A 13,888-nucleotide genomic window follows, 5' to 3' on the forward strand; every position below is an offset into this window, starting at 1 on the left:
TGTAATAATGTAACTAATTTTGAATTGAATGATGTCAGTATTCCAATGATGTCACTTTGCATCTCCTTACAATAACCATAGACTGGATACATGACGTTTCTGTTTTAGGAATGCTGGAAAAATTCCAATGCAAAATTGCTATTGAAATTTTTTAGTTTGAACATTACTAAGACACCTGATTGTGTTTGAAGAAAATCTTGTGATTAAAAAATTGTGCCTTTTACGAAATATAGATTTCAAGGGAAACTATGGTAGGATATGATATATTTATTGTGTATGAAGCCAAAACAAGGATCCGAAGAGTGGCTGTCATAGACCTTAGTATTACTGCTGCTAATTATTGACAAAGTTATTTATTTTATTGACAAAGTGACTGACAAAATTAGTTATTTTGTTGACTGTTATTTATTTTATGTTCAGATCACCACAGTTTATGAGTGCCTCTTCGTACATCGTGCAGCCGAGGGTTTCTGTTCGAGATGATCAGTCTGACGCCGAGTACTTCTGTCGTCTTCTCCAACACAGCTACAACTGGAAGAAACACGCTTCCTGTCTGCCCAACAACTTGGTGCTGCTCACACTGAACATGGACGAATCATGGATGTCTGGTAAAGTGAAGTACCATCCTCAAACAGCCACTTCTCAGTCTTCTGGTGACCAGTTCAGCCAAGCCTCCTCGTCATCAGCCTCACTGGAGAAGCAGTGTCACGGGAGACAGAGCAGGCTGATGTCTGATGAACTGGCTGACAGGAGGGGAAGCAAGGTGTTGAAGCTGAATGACCGGCGAGGGAGCCAGGTGTTGAAGCAGAATGACCGGCGAGGCAGCCAGGTTGGGAGTCTGCTGGGGGAGTCACGACACAGACGGCCCAGTCAGGTATGGCCCATAGACCGGCTGTCCGAGAGGAGGCTGGACCAGCTGCTGTATGAGACTGGCTATGTTGCCGATGTCGGGCACGAAGCCATCCTTCACTCCAGTCCTGACAGACGCTCAGTGCTGGGAGTGCTCGCTCAGCTACATCTTCGAGGTAAGGCCAGGCTAGGCACTTTCAAACATATCTTAGCTTACGATGATTTTGAGACTTCCTAGAGCTAAGATGGCTTCTAGAATGTGGGTCCATGTGTAGAAAATTCCACTACATCTGTATGGTTCAGTGCTGGAAGTGTTCCGGGTTAAGGCCAGGCTAGGCACTTTCAAACATATCTTAGCTTACGATGATTTTGAGACTTCCTAGAGCTAAGATGGTTTCTAGAATGTGGGTCCATGTGTAGAAAATTCCACTACATCTGTATGGTTCAGTGCTGGAAGTGTTCCGGGTTAAGGCCAGGCTAGGCACTTTCAAAGATATCTTAGCTTATGATGCTTTTAAGATTTTGTAGAGCTAAGACTGCTTTTAGAGTATGGTTTAGAAAACACCACTACATCTACTAGGTTCAGTGCTTGAAGTGCTTGCTTGGCTACATGTGCTTTTGAATTTTAATATTGATGTTGATCATCACTTCATTTATTCATTTACCTTAGGCTACATAAAACAAATACTTGTTTAATGTCCACCCATTTAATTTTTTCCAGGTAGGGAGGGAGGTTTTTATTTTTATTTATTTTGTATGTAGAATTGCGGAGTGCATGAAGAAGATATCTAACTCTGGTATTCATGGTCAGAAGGCATGATAGTGTAACAGAATAAATCAGCCTCCGCTTGTCAACAACTGCTGTAAATGTGTCTTCACTTCATCGAACATTGTTAGTGGAATGCGACTATGGCATTGTTTGAATGGGATCTCATCGATCAATTCTATCTTATGTTTCACAAAATCAACAAGATCAATATCCTCATCATTCTTTGAGAAAATATCTTGATACTTGTTGATAAGTTCAACACCTTTTCCCAACTGTTCTGGATCCAAATTAGTAGAGGACAAATCAATACTGCTAAGTATGAAATCTGCTCCCTATACAGTTTCATGGTTGTAGGAAGGCATAGTTCGACCAGCAGATGCAGAAGATGTCCTGGAGTTTGGCATGAAAGGTTGATGATTATCCTTGAACGATGTTTGATGCTGTGCAGTGAAACAAGACTGTTCCTGCTTCCTCCTCAGATCTGATACTTCAGAAGAAAGTGATCTGATCATATCTTTGATTTGTTGCAGTTCAGATGTCTGTATTTACTGAAGCTTGTTTTTGCAGGATGTGGTGTTTTTGGTGTTTGCTTTCCAGATTGTTGCATTTGATCATTTTCCATAACCCTCAAGGCAACTCTCAATTCATCAAAATCACCCATGCTATCATACTTGTGACCAGAAATATCACAAAGTTCTTTTCGTAGTCCCCTCCAGAAAACGGATCGAAGCATCTCATTAGTATCTGAATGATGAACATCTCCTTGCCTTACAACTTTTGTAAGAAGATCCTCAATTCTATACCCTCAAGAAGAAACATCTTCATTTTCTTCTTGTCTGACACCGTAAAACTGATGGTTCGACTGTACCACAAACACTGAAACTTTCTCAAAATAATTCTAAGATCAGCATCAGCATCTAACCTCTTAGCTATTCCTGCAGCATCACCTTAAGTGATCACCTAACAGCTTGATTAATTGCAAACTGAGAATATATGCCCTAGCTATTGTAACAAACAAGAAACTTCATGTTCCATTTATCCGAAAGCGTGTGTTTACCTTCAAACACCAATCTCTTAACCATCACCTGTTCAGCTCCAGTTGATTTCTGGTCATACACCTTCTTTTGTCTTGCTTTCGCTGATTGTGCTGAAGTAGAGCCCAGTTCATAAGATTTCTTCAATCTTATCGCGAAGAGATTCAACATAAGATGTTAACCTTTAGACTACTGGATTAATTTTTAACAAAAACCACGTGGAGTGGGTACAAGTTTATAATTTTTACTCACATATATTCACTCAAATGTTTCATAAATACATGAAATAAAGTTCATATATGAATCGGTAAGTATTATTTTCGTGTCTTTTTTTGTAATTTTTATTGTTTTAGATCGGCTAATGGTGGTTAAAATTAGGCAAAAAATCTAAAAAGTTGCGTTTACTTACGGGCATTTGTGGCCAGCTGTCCAGTATTTATGTCCATTATTCCCGATAACAGTGGTTTTCTGACCAGAATTTTTTTTAAAACACGAACTACGATTCATATTGCAATATTTGGTAATTTTCGTTGTTGGTAAAACGATCAAATTTATTATTAAATTAGCTGTTACAATCAGCTATCGATCCCTGAAAATTACCGCGACGTGCCGCCATTGTTGTCAAGCGAAAATACTTGCCGAAAACCACTTTTTGAACTCAAAATTTCAAGGTATTTTCAATTGAAAAAATCAAAACAAAAACCACCATTTTGAAAAAAAATCTTTTTTCTTTAATTATATTTCCGTTTCCGGTGAGTGTCGTGTGCAAAACGGCGGGAAATATGAATTGGGGAATGCACTGTATACAGTGTACAGTATATCGACTGACGTGACGTCGGGCGAGATATCTCGCCTGCAGTAGTCAGAAGGTTAAATTATATCTTGGAGTGCTACCTGAAAGACCAAATGCTACATCAATGGGCAGATTTAGTTCTCTGCAAAACATTAAGAAGAAAGGTGTTTGTTGTGTAGAATCATGACGAGTGCTATTTAAGCGTGAACTAATGGTGCAACATGAGATTTCCAATCCTTCTTCTGGTCAGCATCAAGTGTTCCAAGCTTTCCAAAATGTGCGATTAAATCTCTCAGTTAAACTATTCCCCCATGGGATGGTAGGGAGTAGTCCTGGATTTCTGTATTCCTGCTATCTCACAAAGATCCTTCATCAGCTTACTTTCAAAATTCGCTACTTGGTCACTGTGGATCCTCTTTGGAAATTCACAGTGTACCACAACATTATGAAAGAAAATGTCATCTGTTGTCCTGGCAGTTTGGTTACGAGTTGGAAAAATGTGTGCGTAATGTGTAAAATGGTCTGTTAGAACCAAAATGTTTTGGTATCCACCCTTGGATGTCTCTAAGGTCAGATATTCCATACAGCGATCACAGGCCTTTATCCACTCATCCACTGCCTTAGTCATTCCTGGCCAAAAGAGTCTATCCCTTACCAAAGATAAGGTTTTATCTCTACCTAGATATCCAGAATCATTATGTAAAATCTGCAGTACCTTTGACACAAAAGACAGTGGCAAAACCAACTGTTCACAATAATTTTTATCTAACTTTACTTCATGATACAAGACCCCATTCTTCAATTTTAAAGTATAAAAAATCTTGAACATGGAATTGTTAGAAGTTGGTTTCAAGGTATTCCACCTAGATTTCTTCCCCTCTCTCACTATCTGTATCCAGGGATGTAATTCCTGATCCACCGACTGAGCGTGCTGCCAATGGAAAAACCATCAATATGAAAACTGGAAATTTATATAAACCTGTGTTGAATGGAGCACGTCACTTGAGCAACAAAGAGTCTCAACATGGATACCGCTATTTATAGACAGACAAAAGCATGTTTTAACCTTCTATTCACTTACAACATGGATACCGCTATTTATAAACAGACAAAGGCATGTTTTAACCTTCTATTCACTTACTACATAGATACCGCTATTTATAGACAGACAAAGGCATGTTTTAACCTTCTATTCACTTACAACATGGATACCGCTATTTATAGACAGACAAAGGCATGTTTTAACCTTCTATTCACTTACAACATGGATACCGCTATTTATAGACAGACAAAGGCATGTTTTAACCTTCTATTCACTTACAACATGGATACCACTATTTATAGACAGACAAAGGCATGTTTTAACCTTCTATTCACTTACAACATGGATACCGCTATTTATAGACAGACAAAGGCATGTTTTAACCTTCTATTCACTTACAACATGGATACCGCTATTTATAGACAGACAAAGGCATGTTTTAACCTTCCATTCACTTACAACATGGATACTGCTATTTATAGACAGACAAAGGCATGTTTTAACCTTCCATTCACTTACAACATGGATACTGCTATTTATAGACAGACAAAGGCATGTTTTAACCTTCCATTCACTTACAACATGGATACCGCTATTTATAGACAGACAAAGGCATGTTTTAACCTTCCATTCACTTACAACATGGATACTGCTATTTATAGACAGACAAAGGCATGTTTTAACCTTCCATTCACTTACTACATGGATACTGCTATTTATAGACAGACAAAGGCATGTTTTAACCTTCCATTCACTTACAACATGGATACTGCTATTTATAGACAGACAAAGGCATGTTTTAACCTTCTATTCACTTACAACATGGATACCGCTATTTATAGACAGACAAAGGCATGTTTTAACCTTCCATTCACTTACAACATGGATACCGCTATTTATAGACAGACAAAGGCATGTTTTAACCTTCTATTCACTTACAACATGGATACCGCTATTTATAGACAGACAAAGGCATGTTTTAACCTTCCATTCACTTACAACATGGATACTGCTATTTATAGACAGACAAAGGCATGTTTTAACCTTCCATTCACTTACAACATGGATACCGCTATTTATAAACAGACAAAGGCATGTTTTAACCTTCCATTCACTTACAACATGGATACCGCTATTTATAGACAGACAAAGGCATGTTTTAACCTTCCATTCACTTACAACATGGATACCGCTATTTATAGACAGACAAAGGCATGTTTTAACCTTCTATTCACTTACAACATGGATACCGCTATTTATAGACAGACAAAGGCATGTTTTAACCTTCCATTCACTTACTACATGGATACCGCTATTTATAGACAGACAAAGGCATGTTTTAACCTTCTATTCACTTACTTCATTGCATGATTGTTGTATTTACATGATAATGATTGAACAGAAAACAAAACAAATGGCGTCGATGTTAATGCACAGACGCAAGTGGTACATCCTTTGTCCGATAAAAAATGACGTCATGATGAAGTTTGTCAGTGATTGCGCAATATCTATAATAAGCGGGAAATTGTTGTTTTGAAAGTTTTTACTCATTATTTGAAGTGTCAGGTAGAGCGGAGACGCTAAACAAGTAAAAAAAATTATGTGGTCTTTTTTTTGATACCCAATAACTTAGTGTGTATTTTTCATGCTAAGGTGTTGTTAAACATTCATTCATTCATGCTTTCATGCATTTATTTATTCGTTTAGCAGTTGCAATTTTATTGTATAAATTTGTGATATGTAAGCTTTAACTAAAAGATTTGTTTTAAGTTCTTACATGTGATTTATTGAAAGAATTGAATCTTGAAACAAAATGTATATTAAATTTGAGAACAGACCTGTCTGTGAAAAAGTTCATGTAAAAAGTCTCGATCTTGCTGTTAATGGAATAAAATGTAGCAAGATTCATCTAAAGACTCATGTGACAGAATTATCCAATGTTTAACATCCAATAGTTGATGATTAATTAATCAATATGGTTTAGTGGTGGTGTTAACCTTTAGACTACTGGATTAATTTTTAACAAAAACCACGTTGAGTGGGTACAAGTTTATAATTTTTACTCACATATATTCACTCAAATGTTTCATAAATACATGAAATAAAGTTCATATATGAATCGGTAAGTATTATTTTCGTGTCTTTTTTTTGTAATTTTTATTGTTTTAGATCGTCTAATGGTGGTTAAAATTAGGCAAAAAATCGAAAAAGTTGCGTTTACTTACGGGCATTTGTGGCCAGCTGTCCAGTATTTATGTCCATTATTCCCGATAACAGTGGTTTTCTGACCAGAATTTTTTTTAAAACCCGAACTACGATTCATATTGCAATATTTGGTAATTTTCGTTGTTGGTAAAACGATCAAATTTATTATTAAATTAGCTGTTACAATCAGCTATCGATCCCTGAAAATTACCGCGACGTGCCGCCATTGTTGTCAAGCGAAAATACTTGCCGAAAACCACTTTTTGAACTCAAAATTTCAAGGTATTTTCAGTTGAAAAAATCAAAACAAAAACCACCATTATGAAAAAAAATCTTTTTTCTTTAATTATATTTCCGTTTCCGGTGAGTGTCGTGTGCAAAACGGCGGGAAATATGAATTGGGGAATGCACTGTATACAGTGTACAGTATATCGACTGACGTGACGTCGGGCGAGATATCTCGCCTGCAGTAGTCAGAAGGTTAAACAAAACAAACGTTATATTTTGCTGTATGTTTTATGTCACAAGTTGTAGTTGTTGTAGTCATTGCCTGGTCAGCAGTAAAAAGAAACTTATGGTTTGCAGGACATAAAATCAGCGTGGGTCACCTCTTGAAGATGTCAGCCATCTTGGACTGCTCTGCACCACCTCTCAGCCCATTGGTTGGTTGGGATCATAGTATCAGTTACCCAGTTGTTGATTGGACATACTTCTGTTGTCAAGGTAACACAAGTCATTTAGCTGTAAGTTTGAATTTTGTGATGTAACACTAATTGATGTACAAGATGGGTAGCAGGGCAATGTGAAAAATAGTTGGGATTTGTGAAATTGAGAATATTTCAAGGTTTTTAAATGAGCTGTCTCCCCTTTACAGACAAGCAGAGTATGCCTATGACTGTGTGTAGGCCTCTGAGATTGACAGAATAATCATTTAGTGTGCCAATTACTCGTGCAAATCTAGGTTGGCAAAGACCATTTTTTGTATGCCCCTCTTTGATGGGTTGTATTATGGTATGGTATTGTCCATCCATCGTCTGCAGTTGTAACCATCCTCCGGTGGCTATATTGGCCCTTGGCATTGCCGTGGGCCAGTTTAGCCGCCGGATGGCTGTTACAACTGCCCTTGGATCTATAACAAGGCCAGTATAAAAAAACCTATTTCATAACATAATAACACTCACCTGGTGACTGTATGGGTGTGTGGTACAAATTCTGTATAGCCCAAGTTGTGTATTAATTGCTAAATGGCGTCATTTCGGTAAGTGATGTTACCTTTCCTGGTCATTGTCTGATTCTACAATATTTAATTGTGGGTAATAAATTAAATACTACATTTAAACAGAATACTGTGAGTTTTCGCATGATATCTGACCTCACTTTCATTCTGTCAGATATGAAGAGTTCACTAATTTCGTTAAAATAATATCTAGCTAAAACTTGTATAGTATTCTGTATAAATGATACACTAAATAGCAGTAGTTTAAAAATGTGCTGAGGTGTTGCTAACTAAACATTGTTTTTGTTTTCCTGTAGCGAAAGATGACAATGACGACGTGTACCGGGTGCCTGCTGTTGATAATGGTGACCTGTGGGATCCACTGAGCATGGCGTTGTACCACACCTGTTCTGCAATCAGTTATAAATTGGTATGTGTACCCTCTACATTGTGATCATTTTACCAAAACTTATGGTCGCATGTTGTATGCTGGTCACAACTGCAACAATATATAAACACTGATATTCTAAACAGGAAAATGTATTTAACCTCTAACTTTAGTCATTTATTGGGCTGTCAGTCAGAAATGTATTTAACCTCTAACTTTAGTCATTTATTGGGCTGTCAGTCAGAAATGTATTTAACGTATAACTTTAGTCATTTATTGGCTGTCAGTCAGAAATGTATTTAACGTATAACTTTAGTAATTTATTGGGCTATCAGTCAGAAATATATTTAACGTGTAACTTTAGTAATTTATTGGGCTGTCAATCAGAAATGTATTTAACGTGTAACTTTAGTCATTTATTGGGCTGTCAATCAGAAATGTATTTAATGTGTAACTTTAGACATTTATTGGGCTGTCAGCAATGTCACCATGACAAGCAAACTCTAGTCAGGTGAATCTGATCATGTCACATAATTATATGAAAACATTCTGCAATGGACTTAATAGGTCATTTATTTGATTGGGTGTGTGTGTGGTGGTGGGGAGTTCAGAGTATATTTTGATTAGCGACTGTGGCTAATCAGTTAAATTGATTAGCACCTACTATTTAACATTTTAGAAATGTGTAGTGATCTCAGAAACTTGCATTATTAACTGTAGCACAAGGACAAAAAATGTTCCCTGTGTTGTAATTACATTCCCATTTGTTTCGGCAGACTGGCAAGGAGGAAAGCCTGATGGCCATTTCACTGAACAACCTGTGTGTGAACTCTGACGTCTTGACCCAGGAGGCGGTGCAGGATGCGCTCGTTGAAGTCCATGTTGGAAGAAGACAGTTCTGTGTCTCGTCTGATGGTAGGGGGAATCTAGCTCAGTTGGTAAATCATTACAGTGTTCACCTGATGTGCTTAGGTCGTTACAGTGTACCTGATGACTTATAGTGTTCACCTGATGTGCTTAGATCATTACAGTCAGATGTGCTTAGGTCATTACAGTGTTCACCTGATGTGCTTAGATCATTACAGTGTTCACCTGATGTGCTTAGGTCATTACAGTGTTCACCTGATGTGCTTAGGTCATTACAGTGTTCACCTGATGTGCTTAGATCATTACAGTGTTCACCTGATGTGCTTAGGTCATTACAGTGTTAGTGCTTAGGTCATTACAGTGTTCACCTGATGTGCTTAGGTCATCAGTGTACAGTGTGTGCAGATCATTACAGTGTTCATCTGATGTGCTTAGTGCTGATAAGTTCACCTGATGTGCATTACAGTGTTCACCTGATGTGCTTAGATCATTACAGTGTTCACCAGATGTGCTTAGGTCACCTTAGATCAGTGTTCACCTGATGTGCTTAGGTCATTACAGTGTTCACCTGATGTGCTTAGATCATTACAGTGTTCACCTGATGTGCTTAGATCATTACAGTGTTCACCTGATGTGCTTAGGTCATTACAGTGTTCACCTGATGTGCTTAGGTCATTACAGTGTTCACCTGATGTGCTTAGGTCATTACAGTGTTCACCTGATGTGCTTAGGTCATTACAGTGTTCACCTGATGTGCTTAGATCATTACAGTGTTCACCTGATGTGCTTAGGTCATTACAGTGTTCACCTGATGTGCTTAGATCATTATACCTGATGTGCTTAGATCTGATGTGCTTAGGTCATTACAGTGTTCACCTGATGTGCTTAGATCATTACAGTGTTCACCTGATGTGCTTAGGTCATTACAGTGTTCACCTGATGTGCTTAGGTCATTATAGTGTTCACCTGATGTGCTTAGGTCATTATAGTGTTCACCTGATGTGCTTAGGTCATTATAGTGTGTGCTTACATTACAGTGTTCACCTGATGTGCTTAGGTCATTATAGTGTTCACCTGATGTGCTTAGGTCATTATAGTGTTCACCTGATGCGTTTAGGTCATTATAGTGTTCACCTGATGCGTTTAGGTCATTATAGTGTTCACCTGATGCGTTTAGGTCATTATAGGTCATTACAGTGTTCACCTGATGTGCTTAGGTCATTACAGTGTTCACCTGATGTGCTTAGATCATTACAGTGTTCACCTGATGTGCTTAGATCATTACAGTGTTCATCTGATGTGCTTAGGTCATTATAGTGTTCACCTGATGTGCTTAGGTCATTATAGTGTTCACCTGATGCGTTTAGGTCATTATAGTGTTCACCTGATGTGCTTAGGTCATTATAGTGTTCACCTGATGTGCTTAGGTCATTACAGTGTTCACCTGATGTGCTTAGATCATTACAGTGTTCACCTGATGTGCTTAGATCATTACAGTGTTCATCTGATGTGCTTAGGTCATTACTAGTTGTTAATTGCTGATTGACCAGAGTGGAATGCCTTGTGTGAGATTCCCACCAAGAACAAAGAACGTAGGCCCTTTTCCACATATGGTCATGTCACATGACCATGAAAGTTGTCCCCTCTGGCACCAGCCTTCCAAACATAGTAATGTAAGCCCTTAGAGAGTGGTTGGTTGTGTTCTTTTTATATAATGGGAGGAAATATACATGCAGTAAATGAAACAATCATAGTGCATTTCCACCACGATATGAAGCAGGCAAATCCTAACCTTCAAGATAAAAGAAATTATACACTATATATATTTCACTATCCTACACAATATAGACAAGTGTTGCAATAACCATCTGTATGGCACCAGTAACCATCTGTATGGCACCAGTAACCATCTGTATGGCACCAATAATGATCTCTATGGCACCAAAGAGGTCTGCAGACGTGTTATATGTAATAAACTATTTTGTGATTGTGTTATAAATCAACCTACTTTTAAAGTCGCAGCCCTTCCCTACTTTCAGCCAGTGAAAATGGACACTCAGTTTAGTTAAATATACAAAACTGTGATACATCTGGATAAGGTTACAACAGTGAAACGAGACTGATGATGAACCATGAAATACCCTTAAGCCCACGCTAGAATTAAGACTCCATAACTGTTTCTTCTCAGATACGCGTGCATTTTTAAAAATATGAAAATTGCATTTTGTAATATTAAAAACACTAGGATGACCTGAAACAATTTGGATATACAGAAAAATGTATAATTTAAACAATAAAATCTTAGTAATGGCTTATTTCAGTTGTCAGAAACAGCCCCAATAGTGAAAAATATGTCTTTAATTTAGTTGGTTTTTAAGAACTAGAGTCTGTCACTTTAAATGTGAAGAGGGCAGTGTTGTTTTTTAAATTATTGTTAGTTTTTTTTATGAATATGACTTGCTGGAAAACTGTTGCCCAGAGATGGTCGATAGATTAAGAAAGACAATTAATTGTTTGATGTTTCTACAGATGGAATAATTCTCAGTGGAACCTATGAAATACCACCAGCCGGGATAACATTACCCACAATCCCTGGATATGATGTGGATATCAATGAGAACATTCAAAACAGGTTTGTGAAACATAGGTCAAACTACATATAATATAATTGATTGGAAAAGAACCACGAATACCCGAATCTGTTAATACATAAGGTTTTCTTTCAGTAGCCTAAATTAAAGGCTAGTCTTCGGGTTTTTTTATAGTTTTTTAAAAAAAAAAATTTCATTATGGGGCTTAGAAATTAATCTTTTGCATATTAAAAAGGTGAAAATGAAAGCATTAACTTAAGAAATGCTAGTTCTTAAGATGCCCAGTAGGCTAGGGATGCTACAGACTCATGAGTGTGGCAACCACTGGAATTACAATTTCATACACAAACATAAACATTGTGGCTCACAAAATTTTGAATGACATTTTGAAATCCTAATTCGCCACGTCATTTCTAGTCATGGCAAAATGTCTTTTAGGATGCTAACAGCTTTATGATCCAACAAATGTGATTACCTACAAAACAATTTCTTTTCAACTGAGCCAGGCCTCATTGGCTGTTGAGATGTTTGGACCTGTCTATTTACACAGGGAAGTATGCCATTGGCTTGAGGTCAGGTTAAGTGTTCATGAAATGAGAAAATGATCCAAGTTTCCTATAATCATCAGGTTTCTGACAGAATGTTGTTATTGAAATCAGGGGTGGGATTTAGCTCAGTTGGTTGAGTGCTCACTTGAAGTGCTTGTATTACAGGACCGAACCACCTCGGTGGATCCATTCATCTGATTGGGGGTTTCTTGTTCCAACCAGTGCACCACAACTGGTCAAAAGCTGTGATATGTGTTTTCCTGTCTGTAGAAAAGTGCATATAAAAGGTCCCTTGCTGCATTAAGAAAAATGTAGCGGGTTTCTTCTGATGACTACATGTCAGAATTGCCTAATGTTTGGCATCTAATAGCCGATGATTAATTAATCAATGTGCTCTAGTGGTGTTGTTAAACAAAACACATTTTACATTGGGGAAAATGCCATTTGTTTCAAGTCGGGTTAAGTATTCATGAATTGAGAAAACAATCCTAACTGAAATCACAGAGTTTATTTTGATTTATTTTTTTTATCAAATTGACTAAGTCTTTTAACCTTCTGAATACTGTTGGCAGGATACAAGTGGATACAGCACCATGCTGACACAATACCTGCAATTAAGAAAATGTCCATGGCATAAAAACATCATTGAAAAAACCCCTAAATATAGTCCAAAACAAAAACATGCTGTGGTGAATGAAAAACTCCACGGGATTGCTGATTGCCATGGGCAATTGCGGGGGGTTGTGGCAACCACATAAATGGACACAAAATGTGTCCTGGTCTGAGTCTGCACCGCATACACACAAGTGGCCATGCAATTTCACAGATTGTGTTTAAATATTTCAGTAGTGTGGCATCCGAGATTGAGACTACGGAGATCCTATGGGAGGGCAGTTGGTTGGAATTTCTTATCGCCACTCTTGAGTTTGCTGGACAACACATAAAATGGCCACTGGTCAAGGTGATGGTGGACCCCAAGCAGCATCTAAAGATAGCTAAAACATGTGCCAATATTCTCACCACGGTAGACCTGATTGCAGGTATTGTATGTTGTCGTGTTTCATTATAAACTTAGTTGTAGCTTGTATTAATTAATAGGTTCAAATGTTTCCTTGTAGATTGAAATATTTAAAATCTTAAGTGTTTCATTGTGGACATTAAGATATTTGTGTTTTTTTGCATTTTTTTTGGCACTGTCATATACAACATGTATTTAAGTTACTGTACTCGTGTTTAATTGTAGTCACAAGTCTCAAAATTCAGTTTATGGACTGGGAAGAAATCTATGCTTTAAAAAAAGAAAATGGAACATTTGAGAAACGGTTCTAACAATCAGTCTCAAAAGTAGACTAGAAGTTGAATATCTTAAACAACAAAGCAGAACACAAACATTAAGAAAACATTTTATTTACATGCATTCAGCGTCTTTAACAAATGGCTAGAGGCGGTGGATTAATACCATGTAGGTCCAGCTTTATTGACCGGTGCTACATACAACTGACGTCCCAGACTGCATTCGGCTAATGACAAAAACGCTTCCGTATGCAAAAAATATTCTATATTTTTCAGTTACGGTGCATGAAATA

The 13,888-nt window shown here is 37.5% G+C and overlaps 1 protein-coding gene across 1 annotated transcript in view; it reads left to right on the forward strand.

Moving 5' to 3' along the window:
* Nucleotides 1-13,888, forward strand: part of LOC121387861 (fatty acid synthase-like) — an 80,783-nt gene that overhangs the window by 33,982 nt on the left and 32,913 nt on the right. The window contains exons 18-23 of the mRNA XM_041519093.1: nucleotides 421-1,025; nucleotides 7,278-7,415; nucleotides 8,226-8,338; nucleotides 9,073-9,211; nucleotides 11,693-11,795; nucleotides 13,149-13,342. Coding sequence (XP_041375027.1) covers nucleotides 421-1,025; nucleotides 7,278-7,415; nucleotides 8,226-8,338; nucleotides 9,073-9,211; nucleotides 11,693-11,795; nucleotides 13,149-13,342 — 1,292 coding nt within the window. The remainder of the gene's footprint in view (nucleotides 1-420; nucleotides 1,026-7,277; nucleotides 7,416-8,225; nucleotides 8,339-9,072; nucleotides 9,212-11,692; nucleotides 11,796-13,148; nucleotides 13,343-13,888) is intronic.

This window comes from Gigantopelta aegis, chromosome 2 (genome assembly GCF_016097555.1).
Source record: "Gigantopelta aegis isolate Gae_Host chromosome 2, Gae_host_genome, whole genome shotgun sequence".
Classification (NCBI taxonomy): Eukaryota; Metazoa; Mollusca; class Gastropoda; order Neomphalida; family Peltospiridae; genus Gigantopelta; species Gigantopelta aegis.